We start from the raw sequence: 25004 nt of genomic DNA on the forward strand, positions 1-25004 counted from the left end.
GTATGAAGTCTTTAATGAAACCATAATAGACACTTGGTTTTAGGTAAATTGGAAGCTGCAGGGAATTCAGCTAATGTTTCAATATTGACTATAGCTAGTATCTACTATCTACAGACACCTGTTGACTTGATCAAAGGAACTATGGTGTACTAGGGAGAAAATAACACAACCTTTTGGGACATAATAACTTGGAAATGCTATCCCAGATTTGTGGCATATTGCAGTCAATTTTTTAAGCACTGAGGTACAGCAAGAGGAATAAGCACCATCTTTAACGTAGAAAGATTTGTTGGTATATGTATGACTGAACAGGTTCGATTTCCACTGGGAATTCGTTCCTGATATGTGTTTGTTGAAATTAATGGCAGTAGTCCTGTTGACTTCAAAAAGCCTAGGATTTAATTTAGGGCAGAGATTGTTCACTGAAAAATGAATAATAGAATTCTAAAGCCATAACTCTCTTAACTGAAATGGGATTGCCTTCCAACAACCTTATGTGATTGTGGAAAGAATCCCATTGTTTTCAGTAAATTTAGTGCCAGTTAAGTGTGTCCATGGCTTTAGAGTATGATCTTAACATATATGCTTTGAATTTATCCAAATTAATATGTGGGGATTTCAGATTAATGCATTTAGGATTAAACAACAAGTCTCATACTGTAGCAATGCCAAGCTTTTGTTGTGATGAAACCTGTAGAAAAGAAAAGAATCAACCTGGTTGTGAACTCCAAATTTCCCTCTCCATTACTAAAACTTCATTGGCACTTGAATGAAGTTGGGATGCTGACCCCTTCCTCCCCGCACCCCCGATGAATTAATGCAGAAACGATGACCGTGCAGTGGGAAACTGGGTAAAATCCACTTTGTGGAATCATCACACCAAAGCAAACTTGAAAATGGCTAAATAGAAACAAAAATTGTTTTAGTAACATGAAATTACAGTATAGTTAAAATAAATTCAGACAGTAATGTGGGGAAATGAAGCTGGTGTTTACAAGAAAGGAAAATGAATCTTATCAATTGTACTAAGGACAGCAGGGTTTGAGTTTGTGTTGCAAGCAGAACCTGGACTGCTATATAAAGTGGCATTTGTTTTAATTAGCCGGGTGTCCGAGACTTGAAAGGGCTTGGATTAAATAGTCTATTGACTGACATAACATGGTATTAGATTCAGGTAGGCAGCCGTGTTGTTCTGACGTAATAGAAATATATTTTAAAAATAAAAAAAAATTCCAGTAGCACCTTAGAGACCAACTAAGTTTGTTCTTGGTATGAGCTTTTGTGTGCACGCACACGAAAGCTCATACCAAGAACAAACTTAGTTAGTCTCTAAGATGCTACTGGACATTTTCTTCTTCTTTTATATATATATATATAACAAGGTATGAATTTCCCCTTCATTTGACAATATTTGCATTTACCTGATTGATGTGGAAACCACTTTCCCATATTGCCCACTCCCATGGTAGGTCAAGACTCATGAGATTGGCTCCACCCATGTGGTTACTTCATTAATGCACGCCCCCCCCCCCCGAGAATGAGACAGGTGTCACAGGGGAGCAGCTTACATGCTGCTATGAATGGGTCCCAGAATGATATACCTGCACTTTTCAATGCAATCTCTCCAGATTGTGATAATCTGGGTCCTAGGCCCACAAATATATTCTTTGTCACCTGCAAAATGGAATCTTAAAGATTGCCCTCCTCTTTTTCTTAAAATTAATTTATTTTCCTCCCCAAGCTAATTTCTCAGCCTTTCTCCTCTGCTGTTTAGTCTCTTGCATAGGAGAGGCTGCCCAATGCAATGTTGACTTGGAAAAAAACCCAACTCCTAGGGGCCAAAGGGTCTTCACCCGCCCAATAAAATATCTTGAGGGGGTAGCCCCCCCAAGTTGATGGGCATTACCATTCAAATGGTTTGTGTGCACCATGTCAAGGGATTGATTTTCCGTGGTGGGGTTTACCTGTCTCCCCAATATTTTCGTCAAGTCTGATCCAATGCAATTGTATAAAAAGAAATAGATGATGATAAATTGGACAGATAAGTAGTTTTTAATACTGTAATGAGTTGACAGAAGCCCATACTGTGGAACAGATGAAAAATGGATTTGTTTAGGTGTCGTGAAAAATGAAAGGTATGAAGAAGAAAGCTTCTTGTCTGGATTATTTACAGCACTGCTTTTGCCTGAGATTTAGAGAACAAAATCTACAATGTGTTTTCCTAGAAAGGAACAGACAAATGTTCTGGGGGCCAAATCCAAAGCTACCTATATCCTATTTCAGTTCCCAGACTATATCTGGCATTGGAACATAACTGTATAGTGACATTTTGAGCATCACTCTTGCTTCAGATGCCTTCATTGCATATACAAATTCTTTCACCACTCTACAAAAAATAGTTTACTTTTTAATAAAATATAGTTTTTAAATAGTTTTAAAAATCCTGACTATACAGCATTATAAATAAAGGATGTTGTTTTAATTCTTGGTATATAGTACTGTTATATTTGGCCCGCCTCAAACTAACCAGTCAGATGGTTGTGCCTTATCTAGTTAAGTTCCATTCCATTTCTTGAAAAAGATGATACCTCATCTTCAACACCATACGTATGACTTTGTAGTGACATTGGCTGTAATTTTAAATACATGTACGCATGCCCAAGATACAATGATTTTCCTAAGATTTTGTGCACAGGGGATTGCAGAGGCTGTATATTGGACAATTGCTTTTAGGTTAATATTTCAGGAACATCCATTTGTTTTAGAGAGGTGTGCAAAGAAGCTCCATTGAAATGAGTGGAAATTGCATTCCAAGTTCTGTTTGGTAGGCTGCTTGAACACTCATCTATTTAGAGGCTTCCTACAGCAATTATGGAGTTGGATCCCGACTTAGTCATAGCGTAGGCCGATTGAAATAAATGGGACTTGTTAGAGGTGACTATTTTAACTACCATTATTTCTAATGAGTCTGTTCTAAGCATGACTAAGCCTGTATCCAACCAGTAATATACGCGGTATAGTGTGTACTTGTAAAATGTATATTAAATGCAGTTGATATGGACATGAAAAATGTAATGATGTCAACTGATTCCAAATTAATTGGTTTTACTAAAACTGGCATTTCAATCTAAAATGCTAGATTGGATTATTTAATGTAAGGTAAGATTTCACCTTGGGGAGGAGTAAAGTGGCTGCAGTTTCAGCAGCATGCAGCAGGATGCTGCTCATTCACCTTTAAACCATAGTTTAGTTTAACAATGGTTTAAAGTTTCATGTGAATAAGGCCACAATATGGTAGTGATGAATGAACAAACCTTTATCAGGTGTTTGCCTAATAAAAGATTCATCACACAAACACAGATTAGTTTAGGTTAGTTTTCATATCAGCTAAAATAGCCGGCAATCACCAGGCCACCTACTTCCCAGCTCAACACCCAAACCAGTAATGAATATCTGTTCTTCATATACCTACTTGTTCCCAGGTCCCATGGATTTTGTTTTGTCCATTTTTTCCTCTTTGAAGAGTGTAAATGTTCCCAAAAAGAACATGCATGATCCAGCCACAGTTAAGCACAAATGAGAGATGTACAAATGTCCTTAAATTTCTCTTACCCAAACCTAAAAGTTACAAACTTTGGATTCTAAATTGCCCATATTTTTTTTTAAATTAGGTCAATTTTTTGTGGTTTACCTTAAAAGTTATATTTTCTTGATTTGGGTGGGGAACTATTCTGAGAATGTTTCCTGTCTGAGCATAGGTTTAGGTTTCTAAACAGAAAAGCAACCTTATGGAAGTGGCTACCACATCACTTTGCTAAATATTGGAGTATCAGTACTGTGTCACTCCATTTTTTAATTTTTGGAATTTGTTGGGTATATGCATCAGTTACATAACCAGAGGATCACATCTAGGATAAGTGAGGGAGCATATCTTGAGTTCAGGAGCCTCAACTATTCACATACTTATCCCATTATCCTTACCACACTTAGAAGTTAAGGGCAGTGACCGTGTGTATTAGCATGTCTTCCACAGTGAGAGAAAAGGACAGCATACAAGCACAATACTTGTACCTCACCCTAGGGCAAAAGAAGAGGAGGATCGGTCCCTTTTCAGAGACAGCATATAACTAAGCACCATTTCTTATGATCTCTTTGTTGCTGTGATCACATACACGCTTAACAACTTACACTGTCTTGATTTTTTAAAAAGACTGCATAGAAATAAGGACTACTCTTGATGGGGACAAGATACACATGCAGCCCAATCCTAAACACTCAGAAGTAAGTTCCACTGAGTTAACTGGACATTACTCCCATGTAATTGCACGCAGGATTCCAGCCTTATTCTCAGATCTGGCTCAGCTCAAAAAAGGCTGATTTCCTACCCCATCCCCTTACTTTCAGCAGTACCCATCAAAGTATGCATGTTCCAATGTGTTTTACTGTCTTGATTTTGGCAACGGAAGGCACAGTTCTCAAAGTTAAGCCATGAATTTTTCCATCTGGTTACAAAAGAGGCCAAACTTTACAATTCACTAATAACTAATGTGCCTGGTAGACAAATGGTGCTTTAGGAACCCCAACAGCAATGCAGACAATACTGTCATTCATATTGCCTCAGCACCATCATTCTCTGCAGCTTCACCAACTAAATCCCTTTACGTAGAACCAATTCCGCAATTATGGAGGATTTGAGATCAAAGAGAAATGAAACAAAAACCACAATTCTGTGTTGATCAATATGCCTCAAATAAGTAATTGCTTCCATTACAGGGTGCAAGATTGTCTATATTTCTTTTCTGTAAGGAAGTATTTAAACATCAAAAAACAAGAAATCAATTAGCAGAACCAGAAAATATTAGGAAGAAAGAGGGTTATTCTTCCTGTTACTTTTGCTATGTACATTAATTAGGTAAGGTGATGTTGTCTATTATGCTGTATAATAAAATATCCTTCTTGGGTGCTTCATGGGAGTTGTCATTACACTGCCTCCCATCAGTGCCTCTGCAGTGCAAGTTCTTTCCTGTTCTGGCAATCAACAATTGTCAACAATCACGGGCACACTCTGCTTTGCACTACAGGTTTGTTTTGTTGTGAATGTCTTATCTACACCTTAGGCCTGGCCCAGCTCCAGCTGATGTAGTTGATTTGGGTTATGAGTTCTTGTATTAAAAAACAAAACAAAAACAGTTTTGCTCATAGGTGCTATCTCACCTTTGTGTGATATGTACAAGAAAATCAAAGATGAATGACAAGACTCTTGGCCATCTCCCATCTGTAGATACAGCTGTTAAGATGCAATATTAACAGTGTGTTTAATCCTGAAGAGATGTGCATATAAAAGCTTGGAATGCTTGATGTTTTGTTGTTGTTTTTTAATCAACGTAGGTGGGAGTAAACATTTATTAACATTTGGTCAAGTGTAGCATAACTTGCATTCATATTTTCATTGTTACTAATGGAGGTATGTGGAGATATACAGAGACCTTGAGATAGGGTTTTTTATATTGCATACAGGTGAGTTGTCCATTGGAAATCAAAGATGAAAGCATGAAGGTTAGTTCTTAAAGGAAGGCTGTTCTTCATGCACAGCTTTTGTCAATCCCGATGTTTTTCCCCAGATTATAAAACACAGAAAACCAAAATCATATGGCAGCCGGGAAAGTAGTGATGTTACTGACCAGGAACACAGTCAAAAAGTCTGAATGTCCTCATTCAAGTCCAAAGGTGCTAGTTTCTTCAACAGCTGTCAACAGCTTTTCATATAGCATAGAATAGGATGGATAGGGAGGAAGATCCAGGCGATTGAAACATGTATGTGCCCTGAAAGTGAAAGAACAACATGGGTACAGTTTTTAAAGAATAGAAATATGTAACTCCTTGCATAATCCCTGACTACTAGTCATGTTAGCTGAGGGGTGATGGGAGCTGGAATCCCACAACTTTTGTAGAGTCACAGGTGAAATGAGGTTGAATCATTAGTCATAGCGGACGAACCACATACCAGTGATATCTGTGTCTTGCCTGGACTGAGACTCAATTTATTCACCCTCATCCAGTTCATTCCCTCTTGCTTGCAATAAGTATTACAAGCACCCAAAGCCCAAATCTGGAGCTTTCCTCAGTGAGCTTCACCAGAATCCCAGGGCAAAACCGTAGTGCTCTAACCCCTCACAATAATCTGACAAGAAACTTGCAGGAATATGTTCCTACTCAGGAATGGGAAAGTCACCCTTTGCTTCTGTGGCTAAACCACATATGTGGGAAAGCCTAAAAGATCTAATTTTGTAGCAAAAGCTTATTTTGCAAAGAATTCAGTTATTTAGCAGATGAACATAAGATAGTGAATATTAATATATTCAGTCTAGCTGAATAAAATTCATAAATCTTATCTGGGAGAACAAGTTAGGCAAGCAGAAAGAGGCCAATTACCTTTCTAGTATTTGGCAGACCAAAAGCCTTAGGCATCTTTCTAAAACTCTAAATCTTTCCTTTCTTCTACCCAGCAAGTTAATTGCAGTAGATTTCTACAGGAAACTTTAACAATGTGTAATTAGTACATTTTCTGAAAAAATATGAGCACTTCTCAAAAGCTTTAGGGGAATAGTTAGTCTTTGGAGAGTGTCCTGAAAGGAACTTAGTTTGGGCTGTTGCTGATTCAAAGGCTTTCTCCCTCTTGAAAGGCTTGAGCAGTCTCTCAGGTGGATTCAGACTGATTCCACTTATACTCGGGCTCTCCTCCTCCAAAAAGGACACACAGAAACATGGCAGGTTTTGCCTGAACATTAATCATTACTTGAATCTGGTGTTTCCAGAAATGAGGCCATTTCTGACTCTCAAGATTTTGAGGGCTCTTTACTGAGACACCCACAAAGGCCCCCTGGACATGGAAGAAATGGAGAACTCTTGCATGCCACCTCCAACCTTCTTGGGTGCTTTGTGAGAATGGAAAGGGAAAGGCATTTTGCTTTTGGGAAATCAAGCCCATTGTCGGACTTGGAGTCTGGCAAATCCCCAATCTTGCCACCCTCTGGAGCTGTACCAGCTCTTCCCCCGCCTCCCAAATATGTCCTTAGCTTAATTATAGTGAATCTACCGCAGGTGGAGATATTCCTGGCATGTAGCATAGCTGGTCTTTCCCTTTAATTATAGGACTAAAACAAAGGTTGTGAAGTGTGGCGCCAGAGTTGTGAGCACCTAGCAGAATCAAAAGCCACATTATGTGTTTGCCACAAGTTGTACAGGTACCAAGTGTGCTGGGCAAATCATTGTTTTGCAGAGCCAGCTCTATACCAACCTCAAGTGACAGGTTCTGGGATACCTTTAAATGGCATCAAGTTCTAAATGATTTAGCTTTTGTGTATGTATGTATATATATATTTCTTCATTTCCATTTATATCCATGTGCGTGTGTGTGTGTACACACAGAGAGATATATAAATAGAAATGAAGACATATATATATATATACACATACATACATACACATACCATTTTGTGGTATACTATTTGAATTTTCTGCCACAGGCACCAAAATAGTTCTTCACCTGCCTATTCTGCATGCTTCTCAATAAGCAGGTAACAGGGAACAAATATTATCAGAATGCTACACGTTCCTGTAGCCCATTTTCTTCTTAAGCTGTCCTAATGAATATATACAAATGCTAAAAGAAAAGATGACAAAGTGGAAGACTAAGGGGGAATGGAAAGAATTGGGCAGAGGTTCTTCTAAGTTTATTTTTATTTGTTTGTTCTCCAAAGGCCTCAGGGTGCAAACAAGAGACTTTCTCTGTTATATATATGGCAGCACCCTGACATAGGCTAGGCTGAGCAAAAGAGCATACTTCAATTCCTTGGAAGATGGATGAGAGCAAAATGTGATAGCTACAGATAAAATCACTTGCAGTCATTTCAGTTTGGATCCCACTGCTTGAATTGTGCCCTCAGTGCCAATTGCCCCGTCTTCTTTGGATCACTTTCAATCTGGTTTTCAATATGCATCTTCTGTGATCCAGGAGGGTATTTAGAGAAAGTGTATTTAAAGAAACCCAAAGCATGACAACTTAGGACATCTAAGTGAGAGGACGTCTAAGTCAGATGTTTGTAAGAGCCCAAACCTCTGCTGAAGAGATGAAACTTTTAGAATGGAAAATGAGCCTTTTTTAAACAAGATGTTTCAATTTGTTTTTAACACTTTTTTTTTCTTTTTTACTGAGCACATCATATAAAGTTATCTGCTACTAGGATATAAATGGAAATGACAAAATGCCATGAAATGTTTTAGAACATGTATGATCTTATTCAAAATGCAAGCATACCTTGGGAGGGATGTTATTTTACCCCATTTCTCTATACAGAAGCGCCGTAATCCATTGCTCCCTCGAAGGGCTGCAAAGCCCTCATACGGCACACTAGATGTCCCAGTGACAAACTGCAGCAACCGTAGCCTTTGCTCATTGTTGAACCTCTCTACTGCTGCCCAGAACCATCGTATTACGATATGTCCATCATGGTAACCTAAAACAGAAAGTGTGCAAATGAGAAATGTGTTAGAAACATACAAAGGGAAGCCACAACTGCTTATGATGATGAAATAAAGCAGAAGGATTTTTCTGCCTTCCCTTTTTTGTTTTGGCTCTCACTAATGGTACAGCTAAAGAAGTACCTCTGGGGAACAATTTTCACCTCAGCTGGTCTGCCAAGAAACCCCTCTGGGCCTGCCATGGAATCCTTGCACTTTACAGAGGATTCTGAGATGGGTGCATATTCATGCCATGTGGGCAGCTTAGTTGAGCCTTACTGAATGAATAGGAAGTCCACCCTAAAACATTTCCAGCAACTTTCATGTGGCACATTTCAGGGGCAGGTCCATAACAGTGCTAATTCAGCAAAACATGTCTGCCATTACTAATCTTCTCAAGTAAAAACTTCTGATAGGTTTCCTAAGAACCACAGGATTCCCTGGAACAGTTTGAAAACCACTGAACTAAATGAGTGGCAATGTACACAGAAAAAAAAAATAGTTAATGTGGCAAACTGCATTTGTATATAGCCAACTCCTCCCAATGCTCTAGTCTAGTTATAAAAAATATCAATGCAGTAGGCTTGCAAATTGTGCAGGGGTTACATCCCTGGGGGTTGTGCGTAAAGCTGAAATCATGTATAGGCACTCAGAACCACTCCCGTCACTCCCTGGGTGACGACCCCTACTTTTCTAAGCCCATGCTTTAAGCGGGCCTTGCTCTCCATGCAAAGCAGGGAGCTTTTAAGTTCTCTGCCTTGCTTACCAGACTCTGGGAAGGTCTCATGTGGGCTCTGGAGGTTCTCGCAAGATCTCGTGGAGCCATCTGAGCAAAGGAGCCAACTCTTGGGGCTGATGTCCCTTCACTCCCCCAATAAAAAAATTGAGGGGGCAACCCCGCTCCAGTTGATGGGCATTGCCATTCAAATGGTGTGTCTTGGGATCGATTTTGCGGGGCTTACCTGCCCCCCAAATATTTTATTCAAATTGGCACTCCTCCATCTTGCAGGAGCCTCCCTAAGCCCACACAAGTCTTTCCCATAACTCAGTAAGCAAGGCAGAGAGTTTAAAAGCTCTTTCCATGCTGGGAAAGCCCAGTACAGAAAGCGCTTTTAAGCTCTCTGCCTTGTGTGCATTTATTTTGTGCAACTGTGTGCTGGCTGGCTGCGTAACATGTAAAGCTGTGATTGCAAAGGTTTAATGCATGCAAGTTGACTGCATTTCCCCTCTAATGCTGCAGTTTTAAATGACCAGGATTCCCAGGACAAGAACAATTGTGCAGTGCTATACATTCTTTTTCTCTGGTTATTCTGTGTCCTATCTATGATTATATCAGATTTGCTCATCCCCATCTTAAAACTTGGACACATCCTCAGTTGTATCCCACGAGAACAAGAAGTAGACCTATATATTAGTACATGAGACTGGAAAAATTCTTGGAATTGCTAGAGGACCATAAAGGACTGCCTGTGATTATATGAATCCCTGCAGTCCTATAATATCCTAGTATACATGTACTTCATAGTATTTGTAAGTGATTGCAGGTGTGTGTAAGCCTGAGGACAAGTACAAACAAGCCAAGTATGACCACGGGGTGGATTTTTGGAGGGGGTGGATCAGTAGTGTTATTAGACATCTGGGCCAACTCCTAGTCTATGGTCCAGTCTCTCTTAAGAGGACAGTGAGAATTTCCACCAAGAGGATGAGGGCAAAAGCATCATGAAATGGAAGATGAGAAGGAAAAACAACTGCATAGTTTACCACCCCGATATTCTGTGTTGTTGCGCCAGTCATTGAGGTCTATTTCCGCAGTGCCAGCTATCACCAATTCCAGCTCTCTAGCGTCGAAAACAGAGACAAGCCTTGAGTCTACAACCTGAAAGACAAAGCACAGTTGAAGCTGACAGTACAACACATACAAAGCCTTGTCAAAGTGAAAACCACATGCAGGCATGACTGCTCTTAGGCAGGCTAAAACGTGTTGGCAGATATTTGCCAACTACATTCTGGGCAATGAGGATTTGAACCAAGTTTTCCTCTTTACTAACAAATTCAGGCTGAACAATTAGAGTTGATTTGGAGCTCCTGTGAAACAAGCCCGCTTCCTCAAAAGATTAGACGTTTTGTAATAAGGAAATCAATGAGGAAATGGACTGGAAAGTGTGGACCAATGCTTTATTGATGCAAGGTTGTCCAATCTCCCCACAAACAAGTCAGGATGAATGTTCATTAAACAGATCATCTTGAAGTGACCAAAGTTACCTACAGCTTCCCCGCCCTCAACAACATTATCAACTTATTCATGTAGTATTTCCCAATCCCCCTAATGTACTACATCAACAAACGCCTATTTATTTATTTTTAACATAATGGCCAATTAACTAGCGTATTTTTCACTCTATAAGACGCATCCGACCATAAGACGCACCTAGTTCTTAGAGGAGGAAAACAAGAAAAAATATATTCTGAATCAAATGTTGTTGAAGAGGCTTTGCGTGGCTATCCCTGAAGACAGAACAGCAAGAGGGATTGCTGCGCAGCTCTCCCTCTTGTTGTTCTGGTTTCAGCGATAGTTGCGCAGCCTGCATTCGCTCCATAAGATGCACACACATTTCCCCTTACTTTTTAGGAGGGGAAAAGTGTGTCTTATAGAGCGAAAAATACGGTAAGTTCTCTGGGTGGTTATGATGATCAGATATTGCTAAATAATTTTTGCAGATTTTTTTCGCTATATACAGTGCTGACCAGTAAAAATGTAAGATGTAAACAGAAGAGAAAGAAGAAGAATAGTCATACAATGTTCCAGCACAAAGATATATGTGCGTAAGAAGAAAGACATCTCAGGGCACACCCACACTGCAATGTCCACTTGGGCATTACTGAGCTGGCAGCAACATGTGATGTGGAAGGGGTCACACGTTCTTGTGTGCAACTAGTTGTGTGAAATCTGGGCTAGGTCAGGGCTAGTGTGTTGAACTGCACTTTTCCTGCTACTCTGCTTTTACAAAGCAATATTAATGATCAACCTTAACCAGCAAGCAATTTTATCCCGCGATATCTGTAGCTTCAATTATTCCCACACCTACAACTGAAAGCATAGGGAACAGTTCAAGGATTACATTCCTTGGAGTGAAAAATTAATAAATCCTCAGACATATTAATCATTCTATGAAAAATGGATAAAGCCACAAATCCCGCCACCATACAGTTATATCTGCGATCTGCTCAAACTGAAATTCTGTAATACTGTGCTATGGTCAACAGCACTTTGCAATAACACTGTGCATGCTCAAATACTGGTTAGTCATTACCATGCACATTCAACTTATACAGATGTTCCATGAGGAAAGCCACTCTTTTCATTATTTATTTCTCCGGCCAGAATGCCCTTGTGCCCATAACTGACAAGGACGCTGCCCCTCTTTGGTACTTACTTCATAGAAGCCACGGACCAGGGCCTCCGTTTGCTGAACCACACCTCTTTCCACTCGCCACTTCACCATCCTTTCAATGTACTCCTTCTTATTCTTTTCAGTCACCTGTGTATTTGCACCTCCTGATTTCAACTCCCTTTCTGTTACCTAGCAAACAAATTAATCAACAATAATAAACACTGAGCAGCAGAGTAAAAGTAACCATAGTAACACATTTCAAAATTCAAATACAGACTGCAGAACAAGAGTTTTCTATCAATGTATGGTTAATACCTCTTTTTATTATTTTCTGTATTATGCTGTTTTATATTAACTTCTTAGTATTTTTATGGCACAATTTCAAACAGTGTTGTTTTGTTGTGGCTTTGTCAGCTGCCACAGTGTTGTAATGGACATGAATTAAGAAGGCCTGGGGTTCAAATCCTTGTTCGACTATGAAACTGACTAGGTGATCTGGGGGCCATTCAGTTTAGCCTCCTTGTTGTGAGGATAAAGTGGAATGAAGGGTAGCATACAAATGGGTGCCTGCAAAATGATAAATATTTTTAAAAATATTCCAGATTGGTATTTGCATATATGGGTTATCACAATCAGTGCTTTTACACCACAAAGGGTGTGTGTGTGACAATGGTTAACTTTCAGTTGTAAAACAAACCCTCTGTAATCTCTGTATTTTTGTATATTTTTGTATATTTGTTTTTGAAATATCTGCTGATTGCTTGAAAGTCCACATTTCCCCATGAAATTCACTGGATGACTTAATTACCTCACAGGGCTAGTGTAACGATAAAAGTGCAGTAACTTCCACTTATGCCATCCTGAACTCACTGAAAAAAGGGGAGCATAACTGGAGGAGGGCTATGGGCCCTGGGCAGAGAGAAGGACTCTTAAATCCATTTAAGTCAATGGTGTCAATGCAGCAGTACTACTTTCTGTCACTTGACATTGCTCTGAACTACCTCTGTGGTGCAAATGTACCTTATTGAAACTCATGATTCTCAACCTTCTTTTGCCCTTTTGGTTTGAATATGGGCTTTATGCTCAACTCAGGCAACTGAATTGCAGGGGATTGGACCAGATGACCCCCACAGTCCCTTCCAACTCTGCAATTCTATGAACTTCCTATTTCCTCCAATATCACCAGCTCTACTGATGTGTCGCCAACCAGTTTTGTGTCTTCTCTTATTTTCCAACTCTCACTTATTCAGCTCTCAGTCTCTTATTCCTTTTATGTTGCACCAACAGCGACTCATTTTGTCCAAGTGATTGTGGTCTTCCAGCCTGAATACACCTGCTTCACCCTATTTTCCAAATCTCTGGTAGTTTATCACATACATATAATTGCTTACCTGTCCAAACACTTCCTCATTAACTGTGAAAGTGAGGTCCAGAATATCAGTGATGTTGTTGTCCTTCATCCACTGTAAACTTTGATGGAACTCTTCATCCAGGTACTCCAAGTCGCTTAGATCACATGGCCTGATTGTACAATAGAACACAGATCATACCACCACCTTCTGGCTTCTACAGAGATGGCTTATTGCACAAAACACAAATGGTTGCAGTTTAAAGTCTAGCATGAACAAAAGTTCCCACCTGAATGGATTAATCAGTGGCTACTAGCCATGATAGATAAAATAGCTAAAATGTCTGTCTTCAGAGACAGTATACTTTTAAATATCAGATGCCAGAGAAAATCTGTTCTGGACTTCTTCCACAGTCTGGCCACTCTTGGAAACATGATGCTGGGCTATGTCAGCCAATGGCTTGACCTAGCAGGGCTTTTATGTTTTTCTGGCTATGGTGGATGGGGTGCCACAAACACGTATTGTTTGTTCCCTGTAATATGCTGACAATAGAGAGAGAAGGTTTGCTTGTGCACCTGATTCCACCACTTTGGATCACAGCTACTACTGCCCTTTTCTGACAAAGCAGATGCTGTTTGGTCTTACATCAAACTCTGTTATATAGATTTTCTTTGAAAGAGGCAAATTCCAAGTGCTTCAACCACAAAGTGAACAATATAGATGTTCTGCCTCTTTCCATATGAACCTACCTGGACCCTGAGATCACCTTCTGAGGCCCTTCTGCATGTGCCTCCTCAGCAAGAGGTCCAGAGGGTGGCCACATGAGAATGGGCCTTCTCTGCAGTGGCTTCCTGTCTGTGGAATGCTCTCCTCAGGGAATTCCTCCTGATGCCTTCATTATACACCTTTAGGCGCCAGGCAAAAACATTCCTCTTTAACAAGACCTTTGGCTGACTGACATTCAATGCCCTTTAAAAATGTTTTTTAGGGGGGTTATTGGGTTAGTCTTGGTTTTATTTTGATTACTGTATTTTTCGCCCTGTAGGACGCACTGTCCCATATGGCACACCTAGTTTTTTGGGGGGGAAATAAAGGGAAAAAATTATTTCCCCCCCAGGCGCGGGGCTGGGGCAGGGGAGGCCCGAGCTTCCCCCGGCCCCAGCCCCCAAACAGGCAGCTCTCTGCAAGCCGTGGGAGCCCAGCGGTGGCTCCCGCTGCTTGCGGAGAGGTCCGCGAAGCCTGGACGCGCTGATCCCAGCGCGCACAGGCTTTGGCATGCCGACCCCCCTCGCTCTCCAGGCTTCAGCGAAAGCCTGCATTCGCCCCATAGGACGCACACACATTTCCCCTTCATTTTTGGAGGGGAAAAAGTGCGTCCTATAGGGTGAAAAATACGGTATGTATTTTGTGTTTTTATATTGTGATTTTATCCTGTGAATCACCCTTAGATCTGCAGGTATAGGGCAGTATAACAATTTAATAAATGATAATAATAATTGTGACTGAAACCCTTTTAGCTGCCCAGGGTTTGCAAGTTTATGCAAGGACAGCAAATTCAGGTTTATTATGATAAACAATTGTGTTTGGTTCTTACCCATAAAAAAATAACATAAAATGTAATCTTAGATACGTACTATAAGGTCCCACCACTATTACAAGGGCAAGTGAACTATTTTCTACTGAACAGCAAGCAATCTCCTTTTGTAGCTCTGCTACAAATGACTCAGTGTTACTTGAACTCAATCTGAATGCTTTTCAATGGCATTTGCAACAGTACATTTTGGAGCAACAGGGATTGCACATATGATTTTAAAAAGTATGCTATGGAGATCAGCAGTAACCATAGTCAAAATCAGCAGTTGCACTGAAATAGTAGGAAGCAACAGAGCTATTTTGTTGTGAGTGTTGCTGGGCTTGTGCTTGTTTCTGCTCTTATCTGTTGGCATTCCCCCCTCTCACATGCCCCTGCCCCCTGCACGGCTGCTACAAGGCATGAGGGTGAGGGCGCTCTGGGATGCTGAAGCCCTGCCCAGCATCTGCACTGCTTGTCTCTTGCTTCACCTGAAATACTGCAGGTGGGAGCATCATCCGGTGCCTTACAGTAGGACTGCAGTTATGCAGTCCCAATCTATGCATCTTCGCAATATTCAATGGGGCTTACTAACAGGCATGCATGCACAGGATTGCAACTGTTTTTCTATACAGTGCTAACAATAGGATTGATTAAAAAAATTGCTTTCCAAATTATTTAATCCCCCATCCACCCCCCAAAAGGGGGGGGAGATGCAATTTTGGATCAGCATCTACCATGATGTGCAAAATACTCACAGTCTTAACAGTGCTTTGTAGAATGGCCTCGTGAAGAAGGCGTCAAGAAGGTACTGATGAATAAGAGCGAGGCCAAGGATACGGCCACTGAAGCGGAACCTGCCACAGGAAGAATGCACAAGAAGTGATGTGTAAATGATGTGTTCTTCAGGAGACAAGAACATGGAGCATGTTCTCCTGTAGTCTCATTCGCACATAAAACTGAGTCAAATTATGGCTAGGCGTCAACAAGCACTGGGGGGCGGGAAATGTAGTCATTTTGCTCCTCTGCTCCTGTTGCTGCTGTGCTATTAGGAGCTAATCCACAGTTTGGTTTAGCTTTTTTTAAACACGCCCCCCCCCCAATCAACCTAAATGAATTCCCTTCTCAAACACAAAACCGGGTTGATCCATTTTGAAAATAATTGAAGGAATTTGGTCCCAGAGCAGCTTTGCTTTGCTTTGCATCCACTCCACACAAGTCTGATACACTAGTATCATTGCTAGAATACTTGATGTATAAACACAATATGTTTGAACTTACTTTATTGAAAAGTAGCATGTAGAAGAGGATGTGAAGTGATATCAAAATTGTATATGTGGCTCCTAGACCTGTGATAGCTCATTCATACATGGAGGGTATCATGTGTGACCCACCCCAAGGATTTGAAATGGAGAATGATTGAGAAGGCCAAGCTAGCTTTTTTTTTTTAAAAAAAGAAAAACACTGATCTTATTAAAGCATCATTTCTCGCTATCAGGCAACTGTATCCTTGTGCAGATAACTCAGGAGCAGTTTATCCATTTGGGACAAATGTCATGCTTTGGACTCCTGCGGCCCTTTGTAATCCAGTTGGAGCTAACTCTAAATTCTCTCCGTTTCAGAGAAGGTGCTTATGTTGTTCCAGTGACCATTAACACATGATGGGGTTATATGACTCTTACAGGTGTTTCCATACCCAAGACAAAAGGCCAATGTTCAGTATGCTTGAAAAATTGCTTCGTTTCATTTTTGTGGCAGTGCAATGTGTTGAGAAGCAGAGGGAGAGAATTACACAGAAATGGCAGGAGGCTGAGCAAGGTTAGAAACTTGCACAATGAAAGCCAGATGCTACAAGTTAAAAATATAAGTCAGATTGGGTAAAAGATCTGTCTCAGCAATTACGATAGGCAATGTAGCAATGTAGAAACATGAGAAACACCCCACTCTTTTACTGTGGGTCAAGGGCAGAGGTAGATAGAGAAGCTGTAGCAACTTTCAAAGAACTCAGATGCCTGCAATGGAAAGTGCACTCTCATGCTCCCATTTGTTTCTGTAAGACTTCCCAGTGAATTAGTCATGATTATTTTAAAAACTGACACATGGACAACCTTCTAATCCTCTCCATTTGATGGTTCTTGAAGGAACAATGTTCATTCTGTATCAGCAGCCTTCCTGCAGAAGAGGTTTGGGCATATTGAAATCTCTTGCCTTTTAGACTCTATCCAATTTCGGTTCTGATAATAGTAACAATAATAACTATGTTTTCAGGTAAGGCAATCGTTTCTTTTAATTTGCTTTTACTTTTTCATCTGTATGTATAGTTGAGAAAATTAAAGAGAAATGAGTTAATGCAGGGTAAGTAATCCATTATGGATTGCTATGCAGTTGGATGTAATCCAATCAAATTATATGCTTGGATTCTGTTTGTATTACGTGGGTGTTTTCTGTAATAAACCAGATAATAAACAATGCCTTGCTGAGCTTAGATTGCACCATCTAAATATCACATCTGGAATGTCTGTCAAAAAACAAGAATGACTATTGTGAGATTGCAGTCTTTTCTACTGACAGAGACTCGGGGGCTTAGTATGTATACTGGGCAACAGCCAATTAAGTCAAAGAGAAGACCCACTGAATTATGTTTCAATGGGTCTGTTTGAAGTATTCCAGTCCAACACTGGAAAGCACCCATTGCCTATTGAGGGACTGGAGCTGCTTTGACAGTGCCACTCCCACACTATTGCCACATGCAAAGTGATGCGGTTGCTTCTCACGCCTGCGTTGTTGTTCCCTTGGGTAGGGTGATGCTTGCGTGTTGCGATGCCATGCATACAACCGTGTTACTGCTAACCATCTTAGCAGTGGTGTGGGGGCAGCTTCATCCCAGCAGACCACTGCGGATAATGTATGAATGAACTCTATATAGTATGCATATAAGATAAAGCAGCAATTTAACAAGCAAAGAAAGTATGTCTATGCCAGAAACAGTGTGCAAGGTTCTTCCCTCACAACAACCCTATGCGGTAGGTTAGGCTGACCCAAAGCCACCAAGAGAGTTTCTGGCAGAGTGGAGATTTGAACCCTGGCCTCCCAAGTCTTAGTCTGACATTCTAACCACTGCACCAAACTAGCTTTCACCCAGTGATTTTTTTCACTACCATGCAGCTATTAAAGACACAGGAATCTTAAAAAAGAAGGTAGCAGCCCTTTCATTGGATGTTCCAGTAACACAAAACCAGGGCCTTTGTATCTGTGCTAACCTTAAAATACAGCATTTCCTTTTGAAAGGGCGTGTTTTAAAATAGAAATAGTTTAAAAATGCACTGCATTATTTAAAAAGGATAATGAATTTTTCACAAAATCTACATGAGATGTTTCTCTCAAGGAATTGAAATATGAGATAGTTTGGTGAGGTGTGATTTTCAGGTAAAATAAAACTTATATACAAGAACAAACAGAATTAATTCAAATCCTACCTGGAGGGCAAATACTTCAGTTAAACCTGACTCTTGTTTATCTTCCTAACTATACAAGTGGAATGTTTGGGGGAGGTGAATTCTAGCAGAAGGAGAAGAAAATCGGGAGCAGGGATGTGGTTCACACGCTACCGCATTTCTCTACAGATGCACTGTAGGAAAACATAAATCTCCTGTTTAGGGAAGTTTTTAATGTTTGATATTTTATCGTGTTTTTAATATTCTGTTGGGAGCTGCCAGATGTGCGGGATACACGTAATCAAATAATAATAATAATAATAATAATAATAATAATAATAATAATAAGTAAATCCCAATGAGTGATGATCCTGCATCTTTATTTTCACTGTGTGTACATCTATATATGTTGGAAAGTTGAATAATAGCCTGGGTACATATATGCACAGTGAAAAATCCAATTGTATGATCCTCACATATAACAAGCAAAATTCACAGAGAATAAGTCTATCAGGGGCCAATACATATTGTAGCTAAAAGAAACCTTCAAGGCCAAAGGCAGTATACCTGAATACCAGATACTTTGGACAAACCATAGAGGGTGGCTATTGCCTTCATGTCTTGTTTGAAGATTTCCTGGGGCGTCTGAATGACCACTGTTGGGGGTGGGGTGGGGAAAGGAGGCTGGACTAAATGAAACCCTTGACCTGATCCAAGAGGGATCTTCTTATGTATTCATGAGGACCAATCCTGGCTTTTCTGTTTATTTGGGTAGATCCCATCCCTTATTTCTGTTCATAATTGCAGTAAGTTAGCAGCTTTACAAGGGACGCGGGTGGCGCTGTGGGCTAAAGCCTCAACGCCTAGGGCTTGCCGATCGAAAGGTCGGCGGTTCGAATCCCCGCGGCGGGGTGCGCTCCCGCTGCTCGGTCCCAGCGCCTGCCCACCTAGCAGTTCGAAAGCACCCCCGGGGGCAAGTAGATAAATAGGTACCGCTTACCAGTGGGAAGGTAAACGGCGTTCCGTGTGCGGCTCTGGCTCGCCAGAGCAGCGATGTCACGCTGGCCACGTGACCCGGAAGTGTCCCCGGACAGCGCTGGCCCCCGGCCAATAAATGTGAGATGGGCGCACAAACCCCACAGTCTGTCAAGACTGGCCCGTTCGGGCAGGGGTACCTTTACCTTTACCTTAGCAGCTTTATACATAAAGGTTGTGTTGCTTAAGACAGGAAGAAACTCTGCAACTTTTATTGCTGTCAATGGCAAAAGTGCACTTTTCTCACCAGGCAAAATAAATAGATGGCATGGTGCTATCTGGCTGCTGGCTTACTTTGTATTTCACTCCTGCTAGCTCCTACAAGGACAACTGCCAATCTCTGCCTGCCCCTTGCCATGGCTCTGCTACAGTAGCTCTAATAACATCCAGTCTGCCATGCAGAAATACTGCAGGTGAAGTTTTCCCTATCATTTTATCACCAAGTGAGGAATAACTTTCCCTGCTATGTTTCTGTTCTTAAAGGCAGAAGAGCAGAGCTACTAAAAAGCTGACTACTCAAGCACCTGAACTACCAGGGGCAAGAGGGAAAATGAGCAAGGAAGGGCAGGGAAGGTTAATGAGTACAAATGTCACTTAGCTGTGACTGCCTGTTGACACCTTTAATCCAGTCAAAAAGTTCTTTGCGCACACCTGCTCCCTTTCTTCCATAATGCTAATCCTTCAGCACTTACAATTTCCTATGCGCTCCTTCATCAGCCAATTGTACACAAGTCTTTCAGACCATTCCGTTTACACAGACACACAGCCTGGTACTATGCATGTTTAATCAGAACTGAATCTTATTACATTCAGTGGAACTTGGTCCCAGATAACTGTGCTTTGTATTGTGGCCTTAATAGTCCACAGAACTCTACTTTGAGGGCTTACTCCCAGGAAAACAGCCATAGCATTGCATCCTTAATGACAAAAGACTCTCTCAATGATACGTTATTCAATGCTGTATTCTTTTTATGCCACAAATAGTGAATTCCCTGGGAAAGTTCTTCGGTACAGCCAGTAAACAGGAATAAAATTTTATTTTTAAAAGCGCTCCCTGTTCATCGCTGCAACAAAGCAGACCAGTATGATAAAGTTCAGAGAAGGATTAATAGCCTACTGTGATAAAACACTGGATGAATCTGTTATACTGTCCCAGAATGATAACACTGTTAGCTTCTGGTATTAATTTTCTGTAAATGTTCATTTCTGTCTCACTGGCTGCTTTAAAAAAATTGAGTCTTTTTTAAAAAGAAAGAAGATTGCTGCTTGGCACCACCTCCTTTCTCCCCACCTCTCCTGCAGCTCTGTAACACATGGTTGCTGTTCAACAATCTCTATCTCATGGGCTCCAGGGGGTTTTCTTCCAAGCCTCTCAAAGTCCTTCATTCCTCTTAACCTTCCTGCCCCAAGATGAAGGTGGGATTGCAGTAGGAATCACCTCAAAAAGTAGGGTGAGGATAGGAACAGAAGGAAGCCCCTCCTGAGCCTTCTGTAGCAAATATTGGCTGTGACAGGGAAGCAGAGAACGTATTTCTGCACGCTATGGGTTCTTCTGTGCTTGCAGGGGCAGGGCACTTTCCTACATATGAGTAATACTGTTGATGTTCAACATTAACCAGATCGTAATAATTTTCCCTGCCTGCACTAAAGCTTCTTATTGTGGAGCAAGCCCCTTTGCCCTGAAATTATGTATACACTATAGCTTACAATTGTGCTCCACGGTTGTGCCTGCATGGAGTTTCCTATCATGAACTGAGAAAGGTGCCTACATAATGGCTATGCATTGTTGAAGGAGCAATGAGAGTCACTGGCAGGACTGGACTTGCAGTCAGTCCAGAATTCCTTGATCCCCTCTAGTCCTGACCCCCCCCCCACCACAAGTATGCTTGCCCTTACCTCGTCCGGCAGTGTTGCCCTCCTGATGCAATGTGGCGACAGGGCATCTTTCAGGCAGCAACCATCGGCCACCAGAGGCTTACAGCCTACCTTGAAGGCTGTGGCTGATAGGCCAATTTGCGGGTAGGCTATCACCAGCAGGCTAGGGGGCTGGCAAAGCCCAGGGCACAGGCCCAACTGTGCCCGCAGGTTTCGCTTGGGTCCATTCCAGGGGTATATAAGAGCCACCCTCAACCTTATCATCCACTTTGTTGCCGGATCTCCCACTTCTCCCTCCCTTATATTCTGCTCTAGACCTTGCTATGGACATTGTAGGTCGCTGTATTCGGGGCCAGGCAGAAATTTTGTCATGTGGAAAATTGGCTCTTGCCTTGTGGCTTTGCCTATCTCATAGCTATCGTTACGACTTTGGTGGTTTAGGCACTGCAGACACACATTGCAGTGACTGATGGGGCATGAGAGCAGCTTGAGGGAAACTCCCCCACCCAGCCAGTCAGCGCTCTATCGCCACTGAGCACACTCAGTCCGGGGGGGGGGGCACTCCTTGGGTTTCCCCCTAAAGCTTTTTTCTACTTCTGCAAATATTGGGTTCCCCTTGCAAATCTCCCTCTTGTAAGTGGATGGTACTCTTTCAGCTACAGTACATAGGGATGAACCCTCACTCCTGAACGTTGGAAATAAAAGGAACAAGTGAGACCTGCGACAAAATCTTGCCATGTAGAGTGCTCTTGTTCTGGTTTCTAGTCATTCGGCTCAATGCAAACCCCATCTTTCTCCCCACAACAGCCAGTCAACATTTTTTACCCACTAATCATGGTAGTCCTCATTGGGCAGCTTTTTTTTGGGGGGGGGGGGGCTTCTTTTAGGAGCTTTGCAGAAAGATTTTTAGACTTTGTGGGGAGAGGAAACCTCACCCATGACAAGAGTATTAAAAGAACTGGCAGATGTGATCTCAGAACCATTGGCAGTCATTTTTGAGAATTCCTGGAGAACAGGCGAAGTCCCAGCAGACTGGAGGAGGGCAAATGTTGTCCCTATTTTCAAAAAGGGGAAAAGAGAGGACCCAAATAATTATCGCCCAGTCAGTCTGACATCAATACCAGGGAAGATTCTGGAGTAGATCATTAAGCAAACAGTCTGTGAGCACCTAGAAAGGAATGCTGTGATCTCCAATAGTCAGCATGGATTTCTGAAAAATAAGTCATGTCAGACTAACCTGATCTTGTTTTTTGACAGAATTACAAGCCTGGTAGATGAAGGGAACACAGTGGATGTAGCCTACCTTGATTTCAGCAAGGCATTTGACAAGGTGCCCCATGATATTCTTGTAAAGAAGCTGGTAAAATGCGGTCTTGACTATGCTACCACTCAGTGGATTTGTAACTGGCTGACTGACTGACTGAACCCAAAGGCTGCTCATCAATGGTTCCTCTTCATCCTGGAGAAGAGTGACTAGTGGGGTGCCACAGGGTTCTGTCTTGGGCCCAGTCTTATTCAACATCTTTATCAACGACTTGGATGATGGACTCAAGGGCATCCTGATCAAATTTGCAGATGACACCAAACTGGGAGGGGTGGCTAACACCCCAGAGGACAGGATCACACTTCAAAACGACCTTGACAGATTAGAGAACTGGGCAAAACAAACAAGATGAACTTTAACAGGGAGAAATGTAAAGTATTGCACTTGGGCAAAAAAAATGAGAGGCACAAATACAAGATGGGTGACACCTGGCTTGACAGCAGTACATGTGAAAAGGATCTAGGAGTCTTGGTTGACCACAAACTTGACATGAGCCAACAGTGTGACGCGGCAGCTAAAAAAGCCAATGGGCTGCATCAATAGGAGTATAGCATCTAGATCAAGGGAAGTAATAGTGCCACTGTATTCTGCTCTGGTCAGACCTCACCTAGAGTACTGTGTCCAGTTCTGGGCATCACAGTTCAAGAAGGACACTGACAAACTGGAACGTGTCCAGAGGAGGGCAACCAAAATGGTCAAAGGTCTGGAAACGATGCCTTATGAGAAACGGCTAAGGGAGCTGGGCATGTTTAGCCTGGAGAAGAGGAGGTTAAGGGGTGATATGATAGCCATGTTCAAATATATAAAAGGATGTCACATAGAGGAGGGAGAAAGGTTGTTTTCTGCTGCTCCAGAGAAGCGGACACGGAGCAATGGATCCAAACTACAAGAAAGAAGATTCCACCTAAACATTAGGAAGAACTTCCTGACAGTAAGAGCTGTTCGACAGTGGAATTTGCTGCCAAGGAGTGTGGTGGAGTCTCCTACTTTGGAGGTCTTTAAGCAGAGGCTTGACAACCATATGTCAGGAGTGCTCTGATGGTGTTTCCTGCTTGGCAGGGGGTTGGACTCGATGGCCCTTGTGGTCTCTTCCAACTCTATGATTCTATGATTCTAAGAACTGAAAAGTATAACAGGAAGGATAGGGCCTGAACATAGCACCACCTTCCAGTAGTAGATAGGTAGCCGTGTTGGTCTGCCATAGTCAAAATAAAAAAATTCTTTCCAGTAGCACCTTAAAGACCAACTAAGTTAGTTCTTGGTATGAGCTTTCGTGTGTATCTGAAGAAGTGTGCATGCACACGAAAGCTCATACCAAGAACTAACTTAGTTGGTCTTTAAGGTGCTACTGGAAAGAATTTTTTTATTATAGCACCACCTTGTGGTGCTTGTGGAAAATACAAAGATGTTTAGGTGTACATGTTATTTTTATATGTCTATTACACACACACACACACACACACACACACACACACACACTCATAGGTCAGGGAACTGTGGTTTGTTCTAAGCAGAAGTTAATAAAACATGATCTGAAACCATGGCTTAAGAAAAGGGAAATCTAAAGAAAAAAAGAGGGTTCAGAAACTAGTAAAAAACTTAGCTTAGACAGGAGAGCCAGGAGGAAGGTCCTGTCTGTGTCTAGACGGGAGGAAAAACTGAGGGAGTCCAGCCTGCTTCCCACAAGTCTTTGCACCTGTCTAGTGTCTTGCGACACCCATTTCATTGGATACGATGCCCCACAAACTAAAATTACTGTTACAAATAGCACCTAAACAGGAAGCTTACCATTCCAGGTGGTTTTCTACAAATGCTGACATGGGGCTGATCTGTACTGTGTAAGTGTCATTGGCTGAATACTCAAAGAGGCCATAGTATGGATTGAAGAGCTCCTGAGACAAAAGGAAGAAGAACTCTCGGGACGGGCCGCTGTAGTCCAAGCTGGAAAAAACCCACACAGGACAAACACTTTTACAATTCATACACATTTCACAACACAGGGTGCTGTTGTCTCCTAATCAAGCCTATGCAGGTACATATTACTTTCAGTCTGTGTTGTGAGTAGATTGTAAATCTATTCAGATAAAGTACTGGAGTGTATCCCTATCCAACTTAACATTCTGTTTCTAAATAAACAGTACAAACAACAGGGAACTCAGAACTATTAACCTGTAAACTTTCCATTTGTGGCTATTTATATGGTTTCACAATTCATAAAACCTGATTCCAAAATTTGTTTAAAGCAGTGATACTGCCACAAAGCTGTATAGGTTTTGTTTGTTTCCACCGTGTAATTGGAAAGGAAGAAACAGGGGAGCTATTGCTGGTATAGAAGAACCATGCATGCCCTGGAACTCTAACACTTCTGCTGTTTTCTGAATTGGGCTGACTACTTCCAATGTGTCTAGAATGATGAACACTAGAAAGTGGACTTTAAACAAATTCTGATTCTGTGCCAGCTGTATTGGGTGCCATATTTCATATGAAGTTCAGTGCATACAGAAC

The 25004-nt window shown here is 41.6% G+C and overlaps 1 protein-coding gene across 7 annotated transcripts in view; it reads right to left on the reverse strand.

Annotated features, from left to right (window-relative positions):
* Nucleotides 1-1367: 1367 nt before the first annotated feature.
* The window catches only part of HECW1 (HECT, C2 and WW domain containing E3 ubiquitin protein ligase 1), a 202406-nt gene continuing 178769 nt past the window's right edge, over nucleotides 1368-25004 (reverse strand). For 6 of the 7 annotated variants that reach the window (XM_082192708.1, XM_082192704.1, XM_082192707.1 and 3 more), the window contains 7 exons: nucleotides 24288-24440; nucleotides 15590-15688; nucleotides 13304-13433; nucleotides 11955-12101; nucleotides 10282-10396; nucleotides 8318-8516; nucleotides 1368-5823 (listed from right to left, as the gene is read on the reverse strand). In XM_082192708.1, coding sequence (XP_082048834.1) covers nucleotides 5712-5823; nucleotides 8318-8516; nucleotides 10282-10396; nucleotides 11955-12101; nucleotides 13304-13433; nucleotides 15590-15688; nucleotides 24288-24440 — 955 coding nt within the window. In that variant the 3' untranslated portion in view covers nucleotides 1368-5711. The remainder of the gene's footprint in view (nucleotides 5824-8317; nucleotides 8517-10281; nucleotides 10397-11954; nucleotides 12102-13303; nucleotides 13434-15589; nucleotides 15689-24287; nucleotides 24441-25004) is intronic. The other variant, XM_082192705.1, reaches the window with a different exon arrangement.

The sequence above is a fragment of the Podarcis vaucheri genome (assembly GCF_965113315.1).
Source record: "Podarcis vaucheri genome assembly, chromosome: 12".
NCBI lineage: Eukaryota > Metazoa > Chordata > Lepidosauria > Squamata > Lacertidae > Podarcis > Podarcis vaucheri.